This window comes from Eulemur rufifrons, chromosome 29, assembly GCF_041146395.1.
Source record: "Eulemur rufifrons isolate Redbay chromosome 29, OSU_ERuf_1, whole genome shotgun sequence".
NCBI lineage: Eukaryota > Metazoa > Chordata > Mammalia > Primates > Lemuridae > Eulemur > Eulemur rufifrons.
Window position 1 is genome coordinate 58,195,314 of NC_091011.1, and position 23,408 is coordinate 58,218,721.

Below are 23,408 nucleotides of genomic sequence, written 5' to 3' on the forward strand. Positions count from 1 at the left end.
GAAATTTACTACTATTTCTTCTGCTCAGAGCTCTATTATATTCTAATTAGAATAATAATTATATTCTAATAGAGCTCTGAGCAGGAGAGTATCTCAGCTACTTTCTTGATAGTTCTGAGTTATCTTTTTGGATATGCCTGCTCTAACTCTGCAACAGTTTAGAGAATGTCTTACTTCTCCCTACTTCTGCATTAGAGATTTTTTTAATTGATACATAATAGTTATATGTATTTATGGGATACGTGATATTTTGATAATGTATGCACTATATAATCAAATCGGGGTAATTGGATATCCATAGGATATTTGATGCTAGTCTCTCCTGGCGTGACACTCAATTTGAATGTGCTGTGAGTGGTGGCTACTCATCTCCCATTCACAAGGCACACCCACTGCTCCCAACCACTGCTCCCATTCATTTCCCACAACAGATTCTTTATAGGAACTTTTGTGGGTGATGGTGGAGTACTCCCTTGCCAGGCCACCCAGGTTTGAATCCTGACACTGTCAATTTCCAGTCCTATGACATGGCCAAGTTACTCAAAAAGTATAATGCTACCCAACTTACTGAGTTGTCAAGAAAAATCAGAGATATAATGCATGCAAAGAGCGGAGTACAGAGCCTCACACAAGGTTAGAGCTCAATAAGAATTAGTTTTTATGAATATTGTCATTTACACAAAGAAACCTCTCATATAATTCCTTACTTTGCTATATTCATCAGCCTTTTATTTTTCTTCTTCTTTTTGCTAGTAGAGTAATATTTATTCTCAAACATTACATATATATTTGGACAGAGGATAAGTTTATAAAAGAAAAAATTGAAGTTTTCTAAAATATATTACTGAATATCTTAAAAATTACCAGATTGTTTCAGCAGGAAAGAGTACTCTAAAGTATTTTCAGTATTTTGCTGTAATGCATTACAGAATCAACTATCTTGGATTGCCTAACCTAATATAATTCTCTTTTTTTTTGCCTTATTTTCATACACTGTGCTAATTTTACTAAGCTATGGTCCTAAACTTTGTGTGTGTATATTGTTCACATACAACTTTATTATGTAACTCTTAATATCTACGTCAGGAAATAACAAATTTACTATCAAATATAAAATATGACTGTGAATACCCCTTTCTCCAATAACTGTAACCTGATTCCCCTGGTCAACATGTAGCATACATACAACATGATAAAAATGTGTTTATGAAGTTTAGGAGCACTTAGAAGCTCAATATTCGATCCCTGTATTAAATGTCTGCTGAATTCCGTAGCCCACAGAAGCATTACTAATATAATTATATCCTAAAATGGAAGCAAGGTCAGCAGGATACTGTTATATACCATAAAAAGATACAATGGCATCAGTCAATATCTATTTTATGGAGAGGCTCCTTCACTGCCTTACTTATAGGAACAGATATGTTTCCACTCCTAGTGCAGCATCACAAAACATATGATTCCCCTGGAAACAACCTGTTCAAATTAGGTCAAACATTTCTTGAGAACAGTCCTGTCTTGCTTCTTGAGAGCCAAAAATCTATGTCCCTTACTCAGACTTTTCCCCTATTTTTGTTTCTGTGTATTAGAAAGTTACCTGGTTAGTTGTACTTAAGAAGTTTTCAAAAGGAAAATGTACATATATGTGAAATGTCATACTTAATACTGGCTACACTATCAGTAATGGTCATTTTTTGTCTATATTGGGCAGTACACTCAAAGGCTGACATTTAAGTTGCATCTTGTTGGTTTATGAGTCTAGGAGACAAGAGTATCAAGACATACAGCATCAAAAATCTAATACCAGGGTGGGCAAACTATATCTTGTGGATCAAATCTCCCTGACTCTTATTGGAACACAGCCATGCTCATTTATTTATATATTATCTGTGGCAGCTTGCATTTCTAATAACAGAGTTTAGTAGTTGCCACAGAGAGGATATGGCCAGCAAAGCCTAGAATATTTACTGTCTGGCCCTTTTAGAAGAAGTTTGCTGACCCCTAACCCAAAGAAATAGTGTGGATTTAACTGGGGAGATAAAGAGCTACTTAAATTTGTTCCAGCATGTTAAACATATGCATACGTTGATTTTGACGTGGATTCACTGATGCCCTGTAGCCTAGTTTTGCCAGTCTATGCCTTCACAGTTTTGTATAATACCAGACTCTCTAGCCCTTCTTTTAGGGGACAGCACTTAATACTTTAGGGTTGAAAGCCAGAGGACCCTACTAGCTGCTCATTGTACTTTGGAGAGCATTCTGAATCAGCTGTTGACTGATGGTATTCTCAGCTCTATTTTGCATTGTGTCTCAATTAATCCTGGCTAGTAAGTGTGTTTTCTTTTCTTTTTTTTTTTTTTTTTGTAAGTGTGTTTTCTTATTCTCTTTAAAAGGGGTAAAGATTTATCTAAACTTTGTAAACATTTTCTCTAAAGAATCCAGTATTTATTTTGATAACATTATTAACTCAATATCTCTTTATGCTTGGAGTACCTTGATTGGCTCCCTTTTGAAATTCCCTTAAAATTTTCTTTTGTATTTTTAACTCATACAACTTCCCTTAATCTCACATGATAATTGCAACTCTCAGGAACAATGATCTGAAAGTCTGTAGAATCAAGAGTGTTTGTTACAGTGTAGTTTTATTCTGATATGTTTATGTAAAAATTTCCAGCAATGGTCTCAAATGAATACTTGACAATTCACAATACACAGTTCTTTACCCTGTATCACTTTTCATTTTCTCTCCAATTGGGAATGAAACACAGTGGTCTAGGATTAAGACCACAGGGTCCTGGGGGTTATGATAATTGGATAGAAACTGAGTCCTGCTGCCCTTCACACCTAATGGACCATGTGGACACAGGCTATAGGGCTGCTGGCTGTGTGTCCAATGTTAAAGTCTCAATAAGGCAGAAAACATATTCTGCTCCCCTCCTCCCTTTTCCTTCAGAGGCATACACTTGTCTATGGACTAAAAATCTAGGTACTTGTGGGTTTTTTTTTCTCATGATGATGATTATTTGATTTGATCAAGTCACTTTTCTCTTTTTCCCTTCTGTTTCTTGGGGAGGAGCCAGGCCATGCAACTCAACATTTAATGGCTGGTGCCAGTGACACTGGTCTGAGCAGGAAGACTTGCCTGTCTCCAAAATTTGAGCAGATGTTTTCCATGTGTGAATGCCCATGGGTATGAAGTTCGGAATTAAGGGCCTATCAGCTGCGGCTGAGTATATTTCTACTTTACTATTCCTCAATTCTGTAATTTTTTTTTTTAAAACAGAGAAGTTGAGCTGTTAATTTCTATTCTGTTTTCCATCAACTATATGATAACCATCAATTAATACAATTAGCTGGTGTTGTGAACATTAAGTCATACCAGATGTATAGGGGATTCTTTAGCTCAAGATTTTTAGCAAGAATAAAAGCATCTCATTCAGGGAAGCTGGTGGGTGCTCGTTAATATTTTGTCCTCTCCTCTCTCCCTTTTTTGCTTCTTCCCTCTGTGATAATTTGATGTGTGTGTATTTGAGAACCTCAATGAAAACAAAAAAGAAAGGTGATCACTCAAATATGTGATTTATGCCATATAATCTGGCAAGCATTTCAATGTTTTGAAAGAATAGTTAACTGCCTTCTTACCTTCATCTGGATTTTCTGATACTCTGTAGACTCTGTATTCTGTGGTCTACCTTGAGCATTTCAGAATATAGATGCCATAGAGACATATGGTGATACTAAAAGTTAATGTCATTGTAAGATTCTAATAGTGATAAAATGATAAAGTTATGATCCACTAAACCTTCTATGCAATGAAGGCCACAGAGTAGTGTCTGCAGTGCTCAGAGGACTGGTGGTCTCCGTGCAGTCTAGTTCTGGCCCAGATTAATTTTACATGAGGAGAATATAAAAGCTTCAAACTAAAAATATATTGTTTCTATAAAAAGTCACTGATCTTTTCTTTTTCTTTAAGCTTTCTTTTCTGTAATCTTGAAACATTATCTGTTAAATAATTAGGAAAAACCTCTTTTCATTAATCCTATAGAATGCCAAATATAGAACATATCTAAATTAAATATTGAAGAATTAAAATAAAAAGTTCAAAAATAAATTAATTGATAACAAAGGGCCATTCATCTTCTTTCAATTTCTTAAAAATTTCAGGAAATTAATAGCCAAGTGAAGAATCTTGAGATGATGGTTTGCTGCCTTACTTTATTGGTGAGAGTACAGTGTTCATCTATCCTGGAGTGAGTTAGCTATGTTATATCTATATATTGTGCAAATGGATCAAAAAGCCAAGCCTATAGATATCAAGGAACCCGATTTTACTTGGGTGAGTCATCTTTTCTAGTCATGTTTCTGTATCCATGAGCAGTGGATTATTCTGTACTGTGAATGCAAGTGAGTAAAGGCAGAATTTTTATGAGGAAAGTAATTTGTGCAACTAACGCTTTTTCTGCAATCTGGTGGGTGGAGGAGTTGGACTTTGGTGTGAAGGAATGGATAAGATTCATAGTACAAATCTTTGGTTACCAAAATAGCTATGATTCAAATGATGAGTGAATGAGTGAAATCATTCACTTTGCCCTAGCTTGTCTTCAGTGTGGGGCCCTTGTGTGTCCCTGATCAATGATGTCTTGGTACTATCAGTAATTAAGTATGGCCATTCAAGTAGGAGCCTTAAAATTTAAACTGTGTACACATATGTCAACTTAAAATGTGATTACCCCATATGGTGTGTTTATTCCTCAGCACTGAGGTGTTGAGTCCAAGGGATAAAGGTCAGTAAAATAAACTGCAACTTTTAAATGATATTCCTCACCTCTCCTCATTTACTCTTGGTGTTTACACCAAGGACATCATTATGAAAGAGAAATCCTGGAATTGATGAAAGGATATGGTTGCATAAATAATTTGTGCCAACATAAATCTTTGAGTACTAATTCCAAAGTGCATCCTACCCATCACCTAATTTAGTTTGATTAGTATAGTTGTAAACAAGCTGTAATTTAACATTTACCAAATCAGATACCTTTGTATAGGGAAATAATAAGATGCTACTATTTCTTACTTGTTGGAGATCTACAAATTTTTCATTTGTGTCTTCTATTCTTCTGACATTCACCATAGTTTTTCTTCATGCAAGAGATCTTCTACAATAGATCCTTGTTTTTTTCTTACCATATTATCGTGTATCACTGCTGGTGAGCTATATTTAAGTGTCATGTGTTTTTCAGAATTTAAGCCATATTGTTGTACACATAGGGCCAAAATAGTTTTATATCACTTCAAATAATAATGAAAGTTATTTATAAGCAGACATAACTGGATATAGGTGCATTACTTCCCAAATTCATTTAACCTCTAAGAGAACATTCCACTGACTATGAAAAAGCAATGTGAAGTAGCACAAGAGAGTGCTGGGTTGACCAGTATACTTCTCATGACTCTGTTCACTTATGCACCAGTAAATCAGGGGTGGCTTCTTTTCTCTGAACCCAGTACAGGGCTGTAGATTACTCTACGGTCAATGCCAAAGTCATGACCCATGTACTACTCCATGTGTTGTTGTAGTTGCATTTGACAATGAAGTTTAACACTGCTTTCATTTGGGGTTTCCTGAGATGTGAGTGAAGTTAGAGCAGTAGTTCTCAGATCGTACTTCCTGGACCAGCAGCATCACAGCTTGCTAGAAATGCAAATTCTCAGGTCCCACCCAAGCCTCAGTGACTCAGGAATCCTGGGAAGTGAGAACCAGCAGTCTGTGTTTTAACAAGTCTCCATGTGGTTCTGATACATCCTACATTTTAAGAACTACTAGATTTGAGTCTGATGTTGCCTCAATCCATACTGTTAAAATTTAAAACAGTAATTGGTGCCATATGGAATGTTAGTCTGAACCTTTATATCCAAGGTATTCTCTTCAAAAATGTGCTATTTCTGAAAGATACCTAACATTTGTTAGTATATGCCAATGCTGCTTTAAACAATCATTGACAGTGTGGTGTTTTAGGGGATGAGGCAGTGTTGAAATCACTGAGGTTTAGAGCAGCACACTGTTAAAAAATTAAGTCAAAGTAACTACTGGCCATCATTTTATGAATGGATTTGTCAAATCTTCAGTATTTTATAAAACATGCATAGGGTTTTATTGAGGCCATAAATGATTCTTATACTTAATAGGTGATTAATTGAATCAAATCGAAGGTTTTGCTTTTTTTAACCTTAATCCTATCCACCCTATCAGGTAATGTGAAATCTGTAAGGCTCACATTACTTTATAATTTATAACATTTGATTCAGTGACCCAAACTTCATTATTTGATTGCTTACTTTAGCTCTGTGTCTGTATAATACCATACTTCTGGATTTTATATAATTGACAATGAGTATAGTAACCCAAGGCCTAGGCTGGTAATGTAAAAATTCATTAGAGGCACTGGCCAAAAAAAATCTTATGAATGTTTTCATTGGAAGCACACACACAAATCTGGTGATGGTGTTCACACTTGCTAATGAGTAACTGACAAACTAAAGAAGTGTCTTCAAGAATCTAAGAGTGAGTTAATTAAAGGTCGAATCCGAAGAAGTCACCCGAGCTGTCAAGATTTATTTTCTCCAGCTTGCAGTTGAAAAACACCAGGAAGAAAGAGAGAATGTATTCAGAAACATGCATATAAGAACAGAATTCAGTTTCTCAGATTCTCACATAGTGTGACCCATCTGCTTAGAACACATTGACTATTAATGATCAATTCCAAGTCCATTTCTTTAGCAAATATGTATTGGGTACTTGCCATGTAGCAGGCACTGTGGAGCTTTCACCACATCAGAACAGATCACAATAGATGATTTCACTGAACCTTCATCTAAATAATAATTCTTTCCTTTAAGCTGGTGACTTTTTCAAAAGTATTTTACTAAAATTATGAAATATCAGAAAGATGAGGGGAAATGTTCTTTAGAGTTACATTTATCACAAATGTCATGCTCTTTTCTTCCTAAGGCAAAAGGAGCAATGCTCCTTCATTTAAAAAGTAGAACAATAATGAAAAAAAAAATCCATCAGCACCCCCAGTTGCCATGGTAACAAAATGACAAGTGGCCTTCATGTGATTTCACTGTGTATCAATAAGCTAACAATTTGGGAGAAAATGCATTCTCTTTAGACATGTCTTTTGAGCAAAAGTATTGTATATTTTCATTAACTCATGAAACAGGTATTATTCCTGCAGTACTTAATTTAGCAATTAATAAATAAGCTGGGTTTTTTTTTTTAAAGAAATGAAGCAAAAGGAGATGAAGCAAATACAACTTTAGTAGCATTTCCTCCCTTTCAGTTCTATTTACTTTTCCTTCGGGGGAGTGGTCTGGAAGAAAAATAAGAATAAAACATATAAACCATAATTTGGATAATAAAAATTATTTTTGGACTTTTCTATACACCACTTAGGAAAGTCCCAAACAAAAATATAAGAGCAATAAAAGAAGGTGAGCTTCAACTTCAGCTATATGATGAATCATCTATATTCCCTCTTTTTTCTCCACATCTTCCACCCTATTTCTGATGCTGGATGGTTACTTGTTATTAGTGTTGAGTCTTGCTTTCCTGTCAACTCTGTATGTATAATCTCTTGAGTTGGGAAAGCAACTATAATTATTTCAGCATAAAAATAAGGTAAGTAACCACTTCAGGAAATTCAACTTAACTGTTTCTTGAGTCTAGACATTAATTACCTTTAGCTGCAAATTACTATTGTTTAACACTTCATTTCATTTCACATACATTTGCCTCATTTTTAGAACCATATTACTTTCCAAAGAGGTGTTCGTAAAACTCCAACTGCTTTCTCCTTCTTCAGCCAGTGCCTTGCCAGTTGATTTAACACCAATTAATAGCCTTTCTTTTTGGACACATAGATCTAAAATCATGCTTTCTGACTCTTGTTGTTGCCGGTGCTATACCTGCAGGTAAAATTAAATGGCCCACTAATCAGGTTTTTTAAGTACTTTCACACTTTTCAAATGATTCAGCAAATGGCAAAAAACTTCTTGCAGCCTAGGCCATGGGCCATAGCTGTTTTATGTGTCTAACAAAAGACGAAAGGACCCTTGTAAGTGGTAACTGAGCAATTGTGTACCACATTTTAATGTGGAATCAAAGAAAATGGATTTATAGCTTGGCTCTTGTTTCTTTACACCCAGACAATAAAAAAGGCAATTTATATCCTTAGGCATAAGATTTTTTTCTTTGTAAGAAGTGTTAGTCTGAATGAAGGTAACTGATTTAAAACTTTGATTATAATATATTCCAAAAATAAGATACCATCAATGATATTTATTGTAATTGTAGTTTTCTTAGTAGTACTATTAATGTTACTAAAAAAGAATGCAGATATTATTGGCATGGTGTGTACGCTTTTACTTTTTATAATGCCTTTTTATATCTATTATTTACCTCAGCGCATGATAAGAAAATTGATGGTCAACTTAGTGATGTTTTAATCCAGGATAACATGAGTAAAACATTAAAACAAAAATGGAATGCAATGTCCTTGAAATTCAAGTGTAGGAACCTTTTTATCATACCATGCTTCTACTTTCTTCTTTTAAAAATGAGAGTTAATAAGTAAATATCTGTGTGTATACACATATACCAGTCATCAGAACTCACCGTGCACTGTCATATTTGTCAGTGCTATGAAAATAACTGAAAGTTCAAAAATACCTGTATTGGGCACAAAGGTGTTAAGCCAAGTGACCTAAACTAAACCAAGCAATGTATGAAATAACTGAAATATTTCTTTAAGAATTGAGTGATTTTCAAAACATAACAAGGCTCATTCTGAATCTCCTGTTGCTTCCCAGAGGTCCCCAGCCAACTTATAATACTCACCCTTGGAAAGTCTGAAGCCTACAAGTATTACAGGTCTCTCCTTCTGTTCAGTTCCATTTCTCACAGTCTCTCTCTTCTCTTCAACCTTTTCCTCAGTATTGTCTAACTGACCCACTAAATTGTGCAGGAGTGCTAATGATGTGGTTTTTGGTCAATTAACAGGATTTGCCCCTTTATAGCATACTATATAACTTTTTAATTTTTTTTTTCTCTGCCTCTTCCTGTTAAAATATAAATTCCATGAAGGCAGGAATGTTAATATGTGCTATTTAAAGATATGTCCCAAGCATCTAGAATAGTGCTTGGCACATAGTAAATACTCAAGTTGATATTTGTGGCAAGAATTCATTAAAAAAAGAAAAAGTTCTATCTATGATATCACCTCTGCTCTTCCAGGCAACAGTACTTAACTTATAATCCTTGTTGATTGCTTAATATGTGCCAGACATTGTATTAAGTATGTTATACAAATTGTCTCATTTGTTCCTCACATCAACCCTGTGAAGATGCTACTAGTATTGTTCCCATTTTGTAGATAAGAAAGCTAGAGTTTGCAGAGGTGAAGGGACTTGCTCAAGGTATTACTGACAGCCTATGGCAGAGTCCCAACAAGCACAGGCAGTTTGATCCCACAGCTCACACTCTTGTCTATTATAGCATACATTTTAAAGGTAGTTGTTCCTTTGTCTAAACCAAAGAGTAATTCTAATGGTGGAAATTTTAGGGTAAAGAGAAAGCAGAATGACACATGGCAAAATCTCAGAACAATGTAAGTCCCATGCAAGACAGGAAGCTTCTGACAGATGTGCTCTGCCAAAATGAGGGAGTAGACCATGAAAATAGGCACAGAATCTGAAAAAGAGGAGGAACAGTACAAGACAGAGGCAAAGTGCATCCCAGGATGCTGACAAAGGATGATCCTAGGGTGGCAGCTGTGGGCTAGGTCAACACAGTGCAGATTGCAGCAGGTTAGAAGGCTCCTGAGGGGAGTTCTTCAATAGGATAAACTGGATAAAATACGAAACATATTTGTACATTTAGAAAGATTTATCTAACAGGAGTTTGTTAATTGAATTAATGATTACCGTAGATTTAATATGTCATTTCCATTTTAAATACATTAATCAAAAAGTTACACAAGAAGGGAAAAGTAGTTGGTACACTCCAAGGTTCATCTGGGAATAGATTTATGTAGTATTATTAGTATTAATGGAAACATTAAATAGTAATCTAAACACAAGTTTGCTCTGTTAGAAGAATGAAAAAGGGAGGAAGTTGTAAGTGTGACAGGGGTAGAATTGTGTACAAAAGAGGGCCAAATCCTCATTTTGTTCACTTGAATATGTAAAAATAATTACTGAAGTAAAAAAAAGGCAAGAGGCATCCTATTTATTTAGGAGCCTCTTGCCTTTTTTTTACTTCAGTAATTATTTCTAGAGATATGGAGGTAAAGCAAATGAGTCAGCTGAAAGAGTTGAACCTGTTTGCCTCAGTATAAAGGAAAATGGGTGTGTGTGTGTGTGTGTGTGTGTGTGTGTGTAGGGGGTGGAGTGGTGACTAGAACCTGCTTTTTTTAAAGTAACAAGCCTCATAGAATTGCTTGAAAATTTAAAATATCTGTATATGCAACTCTGATGAAAAAATAAAAACCAAATTTTGAAAGGAAGCAAAGGAGAAGGGATTCACTTTAGCAAGAGCGATGCATAATTCCAATAAAGGGTTAGTTTTGATGGAACAGAGAAAATATGAAGATAATGCAGACAAGGAAAATGGAAATTAGGAAACTTTAGGGAATTTGATTTTGTATTGTCTCTTGCTTTACCAAGAAGAATAAGCTCATGTCTTCTGCAGATCAACACAGTTGAGTATTGGAAAATGGCAGGAATGTGGCAAGAAGAGGCAAGAAGCCACATATAAAAGGATTCTCAAGCATCAGTAGGATGAACCTGACATTAAATAACCTGAATTTATAGAGAACTTTGTTGGAGAAGGTTTATGGTTTTCTGTAGCAACTGCTGTCTATGACTGTAACAGCCAGTAGTGAATGTGGAGACTTGGTATGAGTCAGAAAATGGTGAAGGTGCGTTAAAGGAAGGAAGATTCTAAGTTGTTCCTGGACCCTTAGTAGTGAGGGAGGCAAGTAAAGCCAGATTTAGGGAACATCAGAGAAATTAAGAGAGATCAAGGGGCTGGAGGTCACAATTAGAGGAGCAGAATTAGAAAAAAAAGATGGGACATTGATGTCAAAGATGGGGAGTGCAGCATTTGAGATTGTAGAGTAGAACTTCTTCAGTGAGATAGGCGAGCTTTCAGTCCACCTAGGCAGTCAGCATCAGGTGGTCAACAGCAACAGGTGATACTGATGCATCACAGAGGTAAGGACTCAGTCACAGAGGTCTGAGGAGCAAGATGGAGATGGAAAACCACTCAGTGAACTAAAAGTACTGATGGTCCTCCCAAGAATAACATAACCACAAACATATTCACTAGAATTTGGTACAGCCAAGTTACTCCAAACAGGTCAGCAGCCCTGGAAACTGCTGTCAAGTATGTGATCCTCTGCTCACATTGTGCTAGGAATGCATTACCATACTGCAAGCAGTTAATTAACCAAAGTGTGTAGCTTCTGAATTATGCAGATAAATTAGTAAGGAAAATTGAATCTTTGTTATTTGATTTTTCTTAATGATTAGAGTGTGCTCTAAATAAGTAGAAAAACAAATTGATTGCCACAACCATGTTAATATACTTCTAATTCACAAATTTAAGCACATAAGAGGATATTGAAAGTTAAGGTTCTCATAGAAACATTAATTTGAAAACATTATGCATACTAGGTGTGGGAGGTTTCTTTTTTATAGCATAAAAGCAGTAGGAAATATTGCAAAATGTGGCTCAGTTAAACAAAATAAAATAACAAATTCAGAGGAAAGTCATTAAACATGATTATGGAAAACGATTGTTTTGAAACTCCCAAAGAAGGGTTGTAAAGATTTGGAAAATGATGCCTTCAAATCTCAAAAAACGTTTGCAATTGGAATTATTCATTTTTACCCCAAATCAATTTCCCCAGCACATTGTACATTCTGACATTAGCTTCTGCCTTTCATTTGCAGTCAAGATTTGATACTAACAGACCAAAAGGAGAACTGACTGGTTATTTTCATGACCTAGCTGATAAAGGCTTCAAATTCAGAGAGCAAAAAATAAAATTTAAGGATTTAAAATACTTTTTTTTTCAGTATATAGACAATATGGGGGAGTTTTTAAATATGAAGAAGTCTGCCAGTGTACTGCCTTGCTTATATATTCGGCCTCTGTATATTTCTGCATACTTATTTGCATGTATGCATTATGTAAATTACAATCTGACCATGCAAAATGCCTTATGTAGGCGGCATAGAACAAGAAAGGAAGAAGCTCAGGGTATGATGAGGGAAGGAAGTATACCAGAAAACAAATCTGCAGCCTTGAGTACATACTCTGTTTCTGCTCCCACTTCACATACTGGACAGCATGCCTGGAAGGCTCTGTTCTTCAGGGCAGCTGAACAGAGCAGCTGATGCTCCCGTCACCTTGGCCCTCTGCAGCTCCATTCCCTCAATAGGTGATGCAGGAAGCAGGAGCAGTGGCCCCAGGCGGTAACTCCTAGACGGGTGTCACCTCCCAATTCATTCAGAATTAGCGACAGTAATGAAAGAAGGAAGCCAGACCATGTAAAGGAGAGCCTGTGTGATGAAGTCAAAGCTTCCTCCTGTCGAATTAGACACTATATTACCAACATTATAATTACTAATGTCATTTTAATTATTACTCAACTCCAACTGAGTGATAAATTTAATTTTAAGTAATAGTTTAAATAAATAGTTTAAATAACCATAAACCCCAAATATACATTTACTGGCACAAATTTGACAAATGAAAACGAACAAACAGTCCCCCCATAGAAAGCAGATCATGAAAATGTAAAAGTAGTTGCCATCTTGCTACGATTTCTATTTCCCATTGTATTTTATGTCATAGCACAGCAATCTACAGAACAATAGAGGTCCATTCATGGGAATGAAATGTAGAAATTCCCGAGCTAGCAGACTCCTGGCCCAATATTCAAACCACCTCTTCAAAAAGGGCACAATGTTCAGCATTCTTCCCTGAAAAATATATGCAGCCATATTCCATGGCAATGGACTCTTTATAAACTTAGTGAAGAAAAATGCTTTGTATATTTACTTTACTCTTTACCCCCTGCTGTATTCTATTGCCAAACAAACAGAAGGACAAATGCAAACTGCCAACTTGCAGGATGTACAAACAAGTGTTATTGAATATTCAGAAGTATGGTAAATTTCTAAAGTTCAACAACAAATAATTTAGAGTCTGTCTTTTGTTTTTACTTTTCCTTATTCAGGCACCACAAGGCCACATAAGGAGGGTGAGGTCCCTGGAGTGGACTATATTTTCATCACTGTTGAAGATTTTATGGAATTGGAGAAAAGTGGTGCTCTCCTAGAAAGTGGGACTTATGAAGGTAAGCACAACTTTCCTGCAAAATCTGTTCCTTGGTGCATCATATTTTTCTCATTTGATTGAAATACATTAGGACACCAGGTTGCCAATGTGCTGCTGTTTTTGGTTTGAGAATTTTAATAAGATAATTTTAAAAATGTATCCTAAAGGAAAGTTAAAATACATCTCAATTAAATATACTCTTAGCATGCCTAGAGAAATGTATATGATATACCCACTGAAGTATCCTTATGATTATCTCCTGAGGCTAAGCTGGCTAAGCTGTGATCTTCCAGGTTAAATGTCTTTGTGTCTAGGTGGTGTCTAAATGAGGGCAGGGGTAGGGTTCCAGTCCTGTCATTATCTCTGTGTGGCTTTCTCAAGTTACTCCACCTTACTGGCCTTCACTTGCCTCCCATGCAAAATATGGGGTAGGAAAATAGGATCTGGCAATGAACTCTAAAGCTCTGTCATGATAGCAGATCTCCTTGTGTACCCAAGTCAGACAGGAACAACAGATTAAACCAAATCTTTGAATGCAGGAAATATGCTTTGGTGGAAAGAACACTGTAACATGAACCAGAATCTGTCTTGGTTACAAACCTGGCTTCATTACTTACCTGCTGTAAATATTTAGTAACTCAGTTAATACCACTAAACCTTAGTATTCTTAGCTGTAAAAGGGGAGTGATAGCATTGAAAAATACAAATGAGTAACAGTATGTTGATATGATCACATTTATATGCTTCGCTGACATTTACATGTATCTAGTTTATGTCTAATGAAGTTATATATCTGTGTATATGTATAATGAAATTTTAAAATAACATAACTGAAGTAGCAAATATCTTTCATTTCTACTTCACAATTATTATATGTGTAAAGTATATGTACATGTACTATTATTAAAGTCCAAAGATGAATCTAGTTTTACTGGACTGCAATTAATAGTGATATTAAAAACAAAACTCATAATGTATACATCACTGCCTAGCCCATCATTCATCTGTCGTCTACCAACCACCAAATAAGCTGGGTATGCTATGTTAACAATTTGGCCCTCCACTTCCTCCTTCATTTGCATTACTTAACAAGGGGATACATTCTGAGAACTGTGTCATTAGGAGATTTTATCGTTGTGTGAACATCAGAGAATATACTTACTCAAACCATGATCTATAGGCTACTATGTGTAGACTACTACTACCTATAGTCTACTACACCCCTAGGCTATATGGTATAGCCTATTGCTCCTAGGCTACAAACCTTTAAAGCATGTTATTGTACTGAGTACTGTAGGCAGTTGTAACACAATGGTAAGTATTTATGTATCTATGCATATCTAAACATAGAAAAAGTACAGTAAAAATATGGTATAAAAGATAAAAAAACAGTACACCTATATAGAGCACTTACCATGAATGAAGCTTGCAGGATTGAAAGTTGCTCTGGGTGAGTCAGTGAGTGAGTAGTGAGTGAATGTGAAGGCCTAGAACATTACTGTACTCAATTGTAGACTTTATAAACACTCTACACTTAGGCTACACAAAAGTTATAAAAAATATTTTTCTAAAATAATTAGCCTTACTGTCACTTTTTTACTTTATAATCTTTTTAATTTTTTTAACTTTTTGGCTTTTTTGTAATGATGCTTAACTTAAAACACAAACACATTGTACAGCTGTACAAAAGTAGTTTCTTTATATGCTTATGCTATAAGCTTTTTTCAATTTAAAAGCACATTTTTTAACTTAAAAATTTTTTTTTGTTAAAAACTAAGGCACGCATACATTAGCCTAGGCCTATACTGGGTCAGGATTGTCAATATCACTGTCTTCCACCTCCACATCTTGTCCCACTGGAAGGTCTTCAGGGGCAATAACATGCATGGAGCTGTCATCTATGATAGCAATACCTTCTTCTGCAATACCTCCTGAAGGACCTACCTAAGGCTGTTTTTACAGTTAACTTTTTATTTTTATGAGTAGAAGTACACTCCAATATAACAGTAGAAAGTATAATATAGTAAATACATAAACCAGTAACATAGTTTTTATTATCATTATCAAGTATTATGTTCTGTACATAATTGTATGTGCTAGACTGGTGTTATATGACTGGCATCACTGTAGGTTTTTTTACACTAACATCTTCACGAACACATGAGTAATGTATTGCACTATGACGTTGCAATGGCTACAGTGTCACTAGGTGATAGGTATTTTTCAGCTCCATCATAATGTTAAGAGACCACCATCACATATGGTGTCTGCTGTTGACCAAAACATCATTATATGGCACATGACTGTAATTAATTATATAGTTTAGTGGTCAGTAGTTATTCAAGAACTCAGTATTTTGAGGGTGTCAGAAGTATTAAAATCTCATCCATTTTTTAGCATTCCTAAGGTAATTCAGGCTGAGACATTTGACTAAATTATGGCTGAGACATTTAGTTGCTGATTGCCACATTTGCAGGAAATAGGCAAAAATACCCAGAAAAAGGAAATGGTTATGCATTAGTACTTTATCTTCTTCATATTGTCAGGAATAAAAGATAGTAGAGATTGATTGAAAATATGTTAAAAAAAGAAGCTGTGTTGATAATATAAAGCTGTCTTATCCTTTAGTAATATGAGTGTCTAAATAAAAAAAGGTGCCTTAAACTGTCTATGAAAAATAGTTTGTATAAATCATAAAAAATAATTTTATCAAAGAAGTCAGAGTACATAAATAAATTTTATAGAATATTTTCCTATGGGCTTTGTGACATTATTTAGTGACAGTCATTAGTTTGCATGTCTGCCAATAATAATGTATTTAATTACTTTATTTAAATGTATTTATGTGGCAGAAAAACCAATGACTTAACATACAGAAGCATTACAAGAGCAGCATGATTAACATGACTTTTCTTGTTATTTGTAAATATAAAGACTGTGTAAAACTGATTTTATATAAGCTGAAAAAAATTAAGCCAATTGTTCATTTTAAATTTCTGTCATTCTCATGATAAACTAGATGTCACAAAATTAAATATCAGTATTTTTAAGTATAACTTAGATTAAATGTTAGGTTCCAGTTAATTTTTGATGGAAATATCTTGAAAATGTGCAAACCTAATGAAGTTCTGTGAGCCAAGGAATATCACCCTCAATCTTCCTCAGACATCCTTTCAGTGCTGAGGGTTTAGTTTGCTGGCTTTGGTGCCAACTTGTTAATGTGCATAGAGCTGATTATTGAATTGCAAGGCTGATTTCCATATGTGACTTTGATAATTATATCAATACCATTGCTTATAAACACACACTCTGCACATGGATAAATAGGAATCTCTTTTCTCACGTCACATAACCAACTGGGTGAGCATCTAGGAAACATTATCAAATCTCAGAATCTTCAAGTTTTTCTATAATTACAGCTGAGGAACCAGTAAAATTTGCCTTCTAATAAAAGTTTCTGCATTTCTTCAGTATTAGTCATAAGCTCTGGACTTAGGGCTACCACTTAGTGTGTTTTTTGTCAGGGAATCCTAGGGAATGTCTTTTCTGCTGTTGGTGCTTTCAGAATATACAGAATAACAATCATATGCTACTCAACTAGACAAAGAAAGGGCTGAGAGCTTTTATATTTGTCGAGCTTTCACAATGTCCCTCTCTCATAAGGATTTTTTTAAACAATAAAAGCCGAGTTTCTCTCTGTGTTCTCCATTTTGCAGCACTTAGGTCATCGCTCCCTTCCCTCCTCCTTGCTAGCCCATTCTCATGCCTTCTCAGTACTCTTTAGAGCCCTTGGCCAGACTAGAAAATCCATTTCTGGTACTCTGTGAATACACCAAAAAAAAAAAAAATAAGAAGGAATTGAGTTACTTTCAGCAACAGTCCCTAGCCTTTTTGGCACCAGGGACCAGTTTCATGCAAGACAATTTTTCCACAGACAGTTTAGGGGAGTGGGGAGGTGGCGGAGCTCAGGTGTTGTGAGCAATGGGGAGCGGCTGTAAATATAGATGAAGCATCGCTCACTTGCCTCCCGCTGTGCAGCCCACTTCCTAAATTTCACAGAAGACAATTTTTCCATGGATTGTCTAGGAGGCATGGCAGGGGGGAAGGCAGAGCTCTGAGGCCTGGTTCCTATAAGGCCACAGACAGGTACTAGTCCATGGCCAGGGGATCGGAGACCACAGATTCAGCATTAAGGTTACAGACCTCCTATTAACCATGTGGGGTCCTTAAGACAGAAGGTAACTCCCAGAATCCAACCCACAAACCAGAATAGCAAGGCTGCTAATACAAACTGGAGGTAGGAAGATAATCCCTGTTTCTTCTTGTCCATCCTAAATGCTTTCTACTTTGGTGCATTTATTGTCAGGGATATTGGAACTACTTCATTTTTTTTTTATTGGCAAAGATCAAGAGAGTCTTTTATAAAATGTCTTGTTAAGCTACTCATCATTGAGAAAATCAGTTTTATAGTGTTTCTGTGCTTCACTCCTACCACTTGGTTTTAGAATAGGACCCACCTGAAAAAATATCATTAAGAGGAAAAAATATATTCTTTTAAGCATGTTTCATATGCATACATTTTGTTCATGGTTAATTATTCTAATTCTAATCTTGGTGGATAGATGTAGCTAAAATGAACTTGGTCCTTGCATTAGAAATGAGATGTACTGCCCTGAATTGTAGTTCTGCCTCTTAGAAACTGACTCAAAGCTTTTGCTCCAAAAGAGCAATTTTGTACTTGCTGGAGCCTATATGGAAGGTCTTAATGTGCTATAGTTACCATCCATAGTTATGCCACATGGCCCTAACCAGAATTTTAGTCAATTCTGAAAGCATTTCTTCTATCCCTGCCCCCCAGTCAAAAAGCCTCATTTCAGTTTACTATAGAACGGCTTCTGCGTGGCCTTGCTGTATGGTCCTCTGAATGGTCCAGATTACCTGGATGTGATGGTAACCATCAGGTGTTGATAAAGTGACTTTTTTCCATGACTTAGCTCGTCTCATCCTCACATTTTCATATTGAATTGGCTTTAAAATTAAGCTGATGAATTTTATTGTCAATAAATCTATTATTAATCTATCAACTCATTATTGATTAATAAAAAAAGCCCACTGATGAGCCTGACATAACCTCAAATAACATAAACAACATTGTGAAACTTCATGTTAGGACTGAAAATGTAGGCTTTGTGTGAAACACAGACCACAGAGCTCTTTGGATGAATGCAGATAATTCTTTTGGAATTAAGGTCACATATAGGTAGAAGTGAGACACCAAGAGGTGGAATTAAATGAGTAGGCCTGGCGTGCTATAAGTCCTGTGAAGGAAGACGGTTCTTTAGGAGCTGTCCAAAGTGCTGAACTACCCAGGGCTCTAAATCAGTTAATCCTGCCTGACTTCTTCCAGTTGTCTGATGTTAAATGTTAAGTCATGGTTTCACTCACCACTCATACTAGTTGTCTGCCTCAACCTGTGTTCTGAATGTCATTATTAACTAATTCTATGTTCCCGAGCTGTGCCTGGACTTCTTTCATTTGATTCACCTACTGTGATCATCCACAGTCGGGCTCCAGAACAGCACTTCCACTGGAACATCTGCTACCGTATTTGGTTGTTGTGCATTTAAAATAAAGCTATTTTTCTATCTATTGAAAATGTCACTGATCCTAAAGTTAGTTTTTTTCTTTAAGTGGGCATAGGCTCAATTGTAATATTGTCCCACTTTTTAAGAGGTCCAAATCAAGGGCAGCAGGTTATTTGGGCAGTTGACAGAATACAGTACAAATACAACATTTACCCTCATCTTAATGATGAGGCCTCTCCTAATCACGGACTCTAATATATATATATATATATATATATATGTATATATATATGGACGTGAGCCTACTGAAAACAGCATACCTAGTTTCTTAAACAATTTTATTAAAGGAACTGTGAAACTCAAGTTTTTTCACATTTGTACACAAAGGAGTGATGTAGCATGTAGTAGCCTATAAAAATTTAAGTATTAAGTATAAATAATTTTCAAGGAAAATAAGCCAAGCACTCCCATGATAAGAGAAGACATATAACCAATTTTACACAAATCTGTTTCATTTTACTAACTAAAAAACGTCAGCTTTTTTTTTAGCATAACTTGATGCATTTATTATTGAAATTTTGAATCTCTATTCTCAATCAAGATAGCACTGGGTGATAAAGAGATACTCAATCCAAAAAAAAAATCATTATTGGCACCATAAATAGTCTTGAGAAATGTCATTGTTCTGTCAGTTCCAGTTTCTACCCACCAAAATATAAATAATATTTCTTGAAGGGCAAATCAGTGTTTAAATTGATGCTAAGATTTTTGTCATTTCAGCAAACCAAAATGAGATAAAATTTCATTTTCCCCTTTTCTTGCATACTATTACAAGAGAAAATTTTTACTATGTAAGTAATGACCTCCATAACAGCAGTAGACTCTTGGAGCTTGCAGTTAAAAGGGTCCAGCTGTTTTTACATATCCAGGTTGTAGCATATTTTTTTATTCTTGCTGCTTTTTCTTTTGGCAGTATTTTTATTGTGGAAATTCTAGGTCATGCATTTAAGTGTACTCTTTAGCAACATTTACCATTTACACATAAAGCTCACTAAATATGTATTTGACTAGTAGCAAAAAACACATTTAGAAAAATTTTACACCTGTATGAGATTTCATAATGTCAGAGTTTTGTTTTTGTTTTTGGTAAATGATTCAATTTGTGTTCAGAGCTATTGGCAGAGAGTGTGTAATTTTTTCATGCTATGCTGGTCTGGTGTGACACACTAAGAATGGAAGTGTCATTGTGTGTTAAAATGTAACAGAATTCTCTTTTGGTTTGAGAATTTTGTAAGCCCATCCTTTTCAAAATATACAATGCAAACACCTATTTTTAAGTACCTTTGTATCCCAAAAGAGACTAGAAGAAATGACCCAAGCAAATAACTAATTTAATATTATCACATAAATTATATGAAATTATTAACTTAAAGACTAACATCAAGGCAAATGAAATGACTTGCTCTGTTACCTTAACTATGACATTAGCCAGTTTATTGTTTCTTCTGTATGTTTTTTGTTCAGTTGTAGCTGAAGGGACTAGCAACAATCTTTTTGGGGGGTGCATCATTAAAATAAGACCAATATTCAGGGACATAGAACTCACTCCCTTGACTCTTTCACAAACCGTAATATTATTTTGTAAAACCTAGGTTTCAGAAACTGTGATGTTCATGGTTTAATTCATTTTCCTCTATCTCATATCTTTAATTACAATGATTTTCTAACTCTTACATACATCCTTAGTGATTTTTTCTTTTTGTTTTATTTTGTTTTTAACTGGAAAATAGTAATGGTATATATTTATGGGTACACTATAATATTTCAATATATGTGTGTATTGTGGAATGATCAAATCAGGTTAACATATCTATCACTACAAATACGTATTGTTTCTTTGTGGTGAGAACATTTAAAATCCATTCTTTTAGCTATTTTGAATATACAATACATTATTACTAACTATAATCACTATACTGTGTATTAGATCACCAGAATCTATTCCTTCTAACTGAAACTTTGTACCTTTGACTAACATCTCCCCATTTCCCATCCTTCACACCCCCAACCTCTGGTAACCACCATTCTACTCTCTACTTCTATGAGTTTAACTTTTTTAGATTTCAGATATAAGTGAGATCATGTAGTATTTGTCTCTCTGTGCCTGGCTTATTTTACTCAGCATAATGTCCTCAAGGCCCATCCATGTTGCAAATGACAGAATTTCCAGCAATAGAGGCTGAATAGTATTCCACTGTGATATATACCACATTGTTTAAATCCATTCATCTGTTGATGGGCAGTCCAGTTGTTTCCATTTTTGTCTGAAACAAATTGAAAATTCACCAGGAAAAATAAAAAATCATTCCCCTCATTGAGTGGGAAGAAAATAAACTCATTACTTCAAAAATTGTCCTTATACGTCTCTCTATTGCTTTGGCAAATAAAGCTTATTAGCCCTTACTGATTGAGTGAATATTTTCAAACCCTCTGAGTTGTTTTTCTGAGTTGACAAAAACTGGATGACAATATTGATAATAAATATTTCATAATTCTGATGTGCATATTGTTGCAACTCTGAGTATGTATTATAATGTATTCACTGTATCTGACAACTCCATGACTTTCAAAGACAGTAAATGTACTCATCCTATGAGAGACACACAAGAGAGTCTTGATGAAATTGATTACAACAGTTTTTCACATGCGATCCCAAGTTTCTGTGAAATAATATCATCATAGTGATGAGCAATGGCTCTTGCATGTTGAGTCTTAGATTTGACATATAGGCCTTTCAAAAGCAAAAGTTTTATTTACCCCAGTCATTCTCAGTGGGTGCCCTTCCTGTCACAAGTGTTTCAGAGACTTGTTACACACATCAATGATTTGAAAGCTATAACCTAACATCCTACTCTACAAAAGTCATTTTTGTATCTGAATTTAAAATCTGAAAAAGAAAACCTCCTGAGACATTCTTTTCTTATATCTTCTATACTCCTGATCTGAGGAACAGAGCAGACTAGAATCTAGTTGACCTCAGTTCTGTTATTTCTCTCGGGGAAGTAGAAATCATCCAAAATGGAAAAAGCAATAGATGTAGGTGGTTTTATGAATTGTTTTATAAACTGCAGCTTTTGTTCAGACTGTGCACAATAGCAATATCTGAAATTTTGAGTCCTCAGTTTATGATGCTGTGAAGTAGACAGACATACCAAGTGGTTTATTTTAAAAATTATTAAATAAATATTTCTCAAAAATACCCTGCTGCCTGTCTTTAAAAGCAATAATGTTCTAGAAGATTCATACCATATCAAAGCCTCTCCTTGTTGAAGGCTTGGAAACTCTAGTTATTATGGCAAATCATTCATAACACTAGATTAAAATTTAATATGCTGTAGCTGTCAGTCCCTCCTTAAATAATAATTAGTTCTCTGAGATCCGTTATAGGCTGTATCTACATGTAGCAACCAGATAAAATTTGTATCAATTGGTCAGCATATCATGTCTGTATAGGACTGTTTCTATGAAAGGAAGTTCTTAAAGACTCTACAAATGTGAATTTTTAGGGAACAGTAAAAAGCACAAATTGATTTTAGTTATTAGTTACAACAAAATGGAAAGTTTGACTTATACTTTCTTCAACCTATTTATATTAGCTACGCTGGTCTTTTTTCTATTCCTTGAAAACAAACAGCACATTCCTACCCACATAGAATCTTGAAATTGTCATTTTATTTTCTTGGACTATTCTTCTGTAAAATACCCACATGTTCCTTTTACTCACTTTATGATATTTATCCAAGAATCAAGTCTTCAGGAAGCTCTTCCTTGACCACCTTGTATAAAATTGCACTTGCTGTTATTTTCCATTCCCTTCCCATGATTTATTTTTATTTATTGCACTTATAACGGACAATATATTTTATATCCATTTGTTTATTGTCAGTGTCTCCCATTATTATAAAACTCTAAGAGTTCAGAAAATTTATTTGGATCACTAATTCTCAAACTTAAAATGATCTCTAATAATTGCTCAATAAATGTGGGTTTAATGAATGGATGAATACCTAGGTACCTTCCTCTAAACCAACAGTGGGAACCCCTCTACCCCCACATAGAGATTCAAGCTGGCCTAAGACTCTAGGACACATCCACTTCCTAGTTCAAGATGTGCTCTAGGCCAATAGTTTGGGCTGCAACATCAATTTGGTCTTAGAATTTGGTATGAGTTAACCTTACATCATAACTTTAATAATTTTGTTCTTGTCTTAATTCTTATGATTAACTTTGTGGGACCCTGTTCAGAGCTCTCATGTCTGTTTCTCTCTCACTTTATCCAGAATGTAGTTCTTATCTTGCTGTGGCCATTCCCACAGTCTCTTTTTCCCTACACTAATTTATGATGTGCCAAATCA

General features: G+C 35.2%; 1 protein-coding gene across 2 annotated transcripts in view; it reads left to right on the forward strand.

Annotated features, from left to right (window-relative positions):
- Positions 1-23,408, forward strand: part of MAGI2 (membrane associated guanylate kinase, WW and PDZ domain containing 2) — a 1,290,578-nt gene that overhangs the window by 723,990 nt on the left and 543,180 nt on the right. For both annotated transcript variants that reach the window (XM_069462132.1, XM_069462133.1), the window contains exon 3: positions 13,308-13,427. In XM_069462132.1, the coding sequence (XP_069318233.1) occupies positions 13,308-13,427 (120 nt within the window). The remainder of the gene's footprint in view (positions 1-13,307; positions 13,428-23,408) is intronic.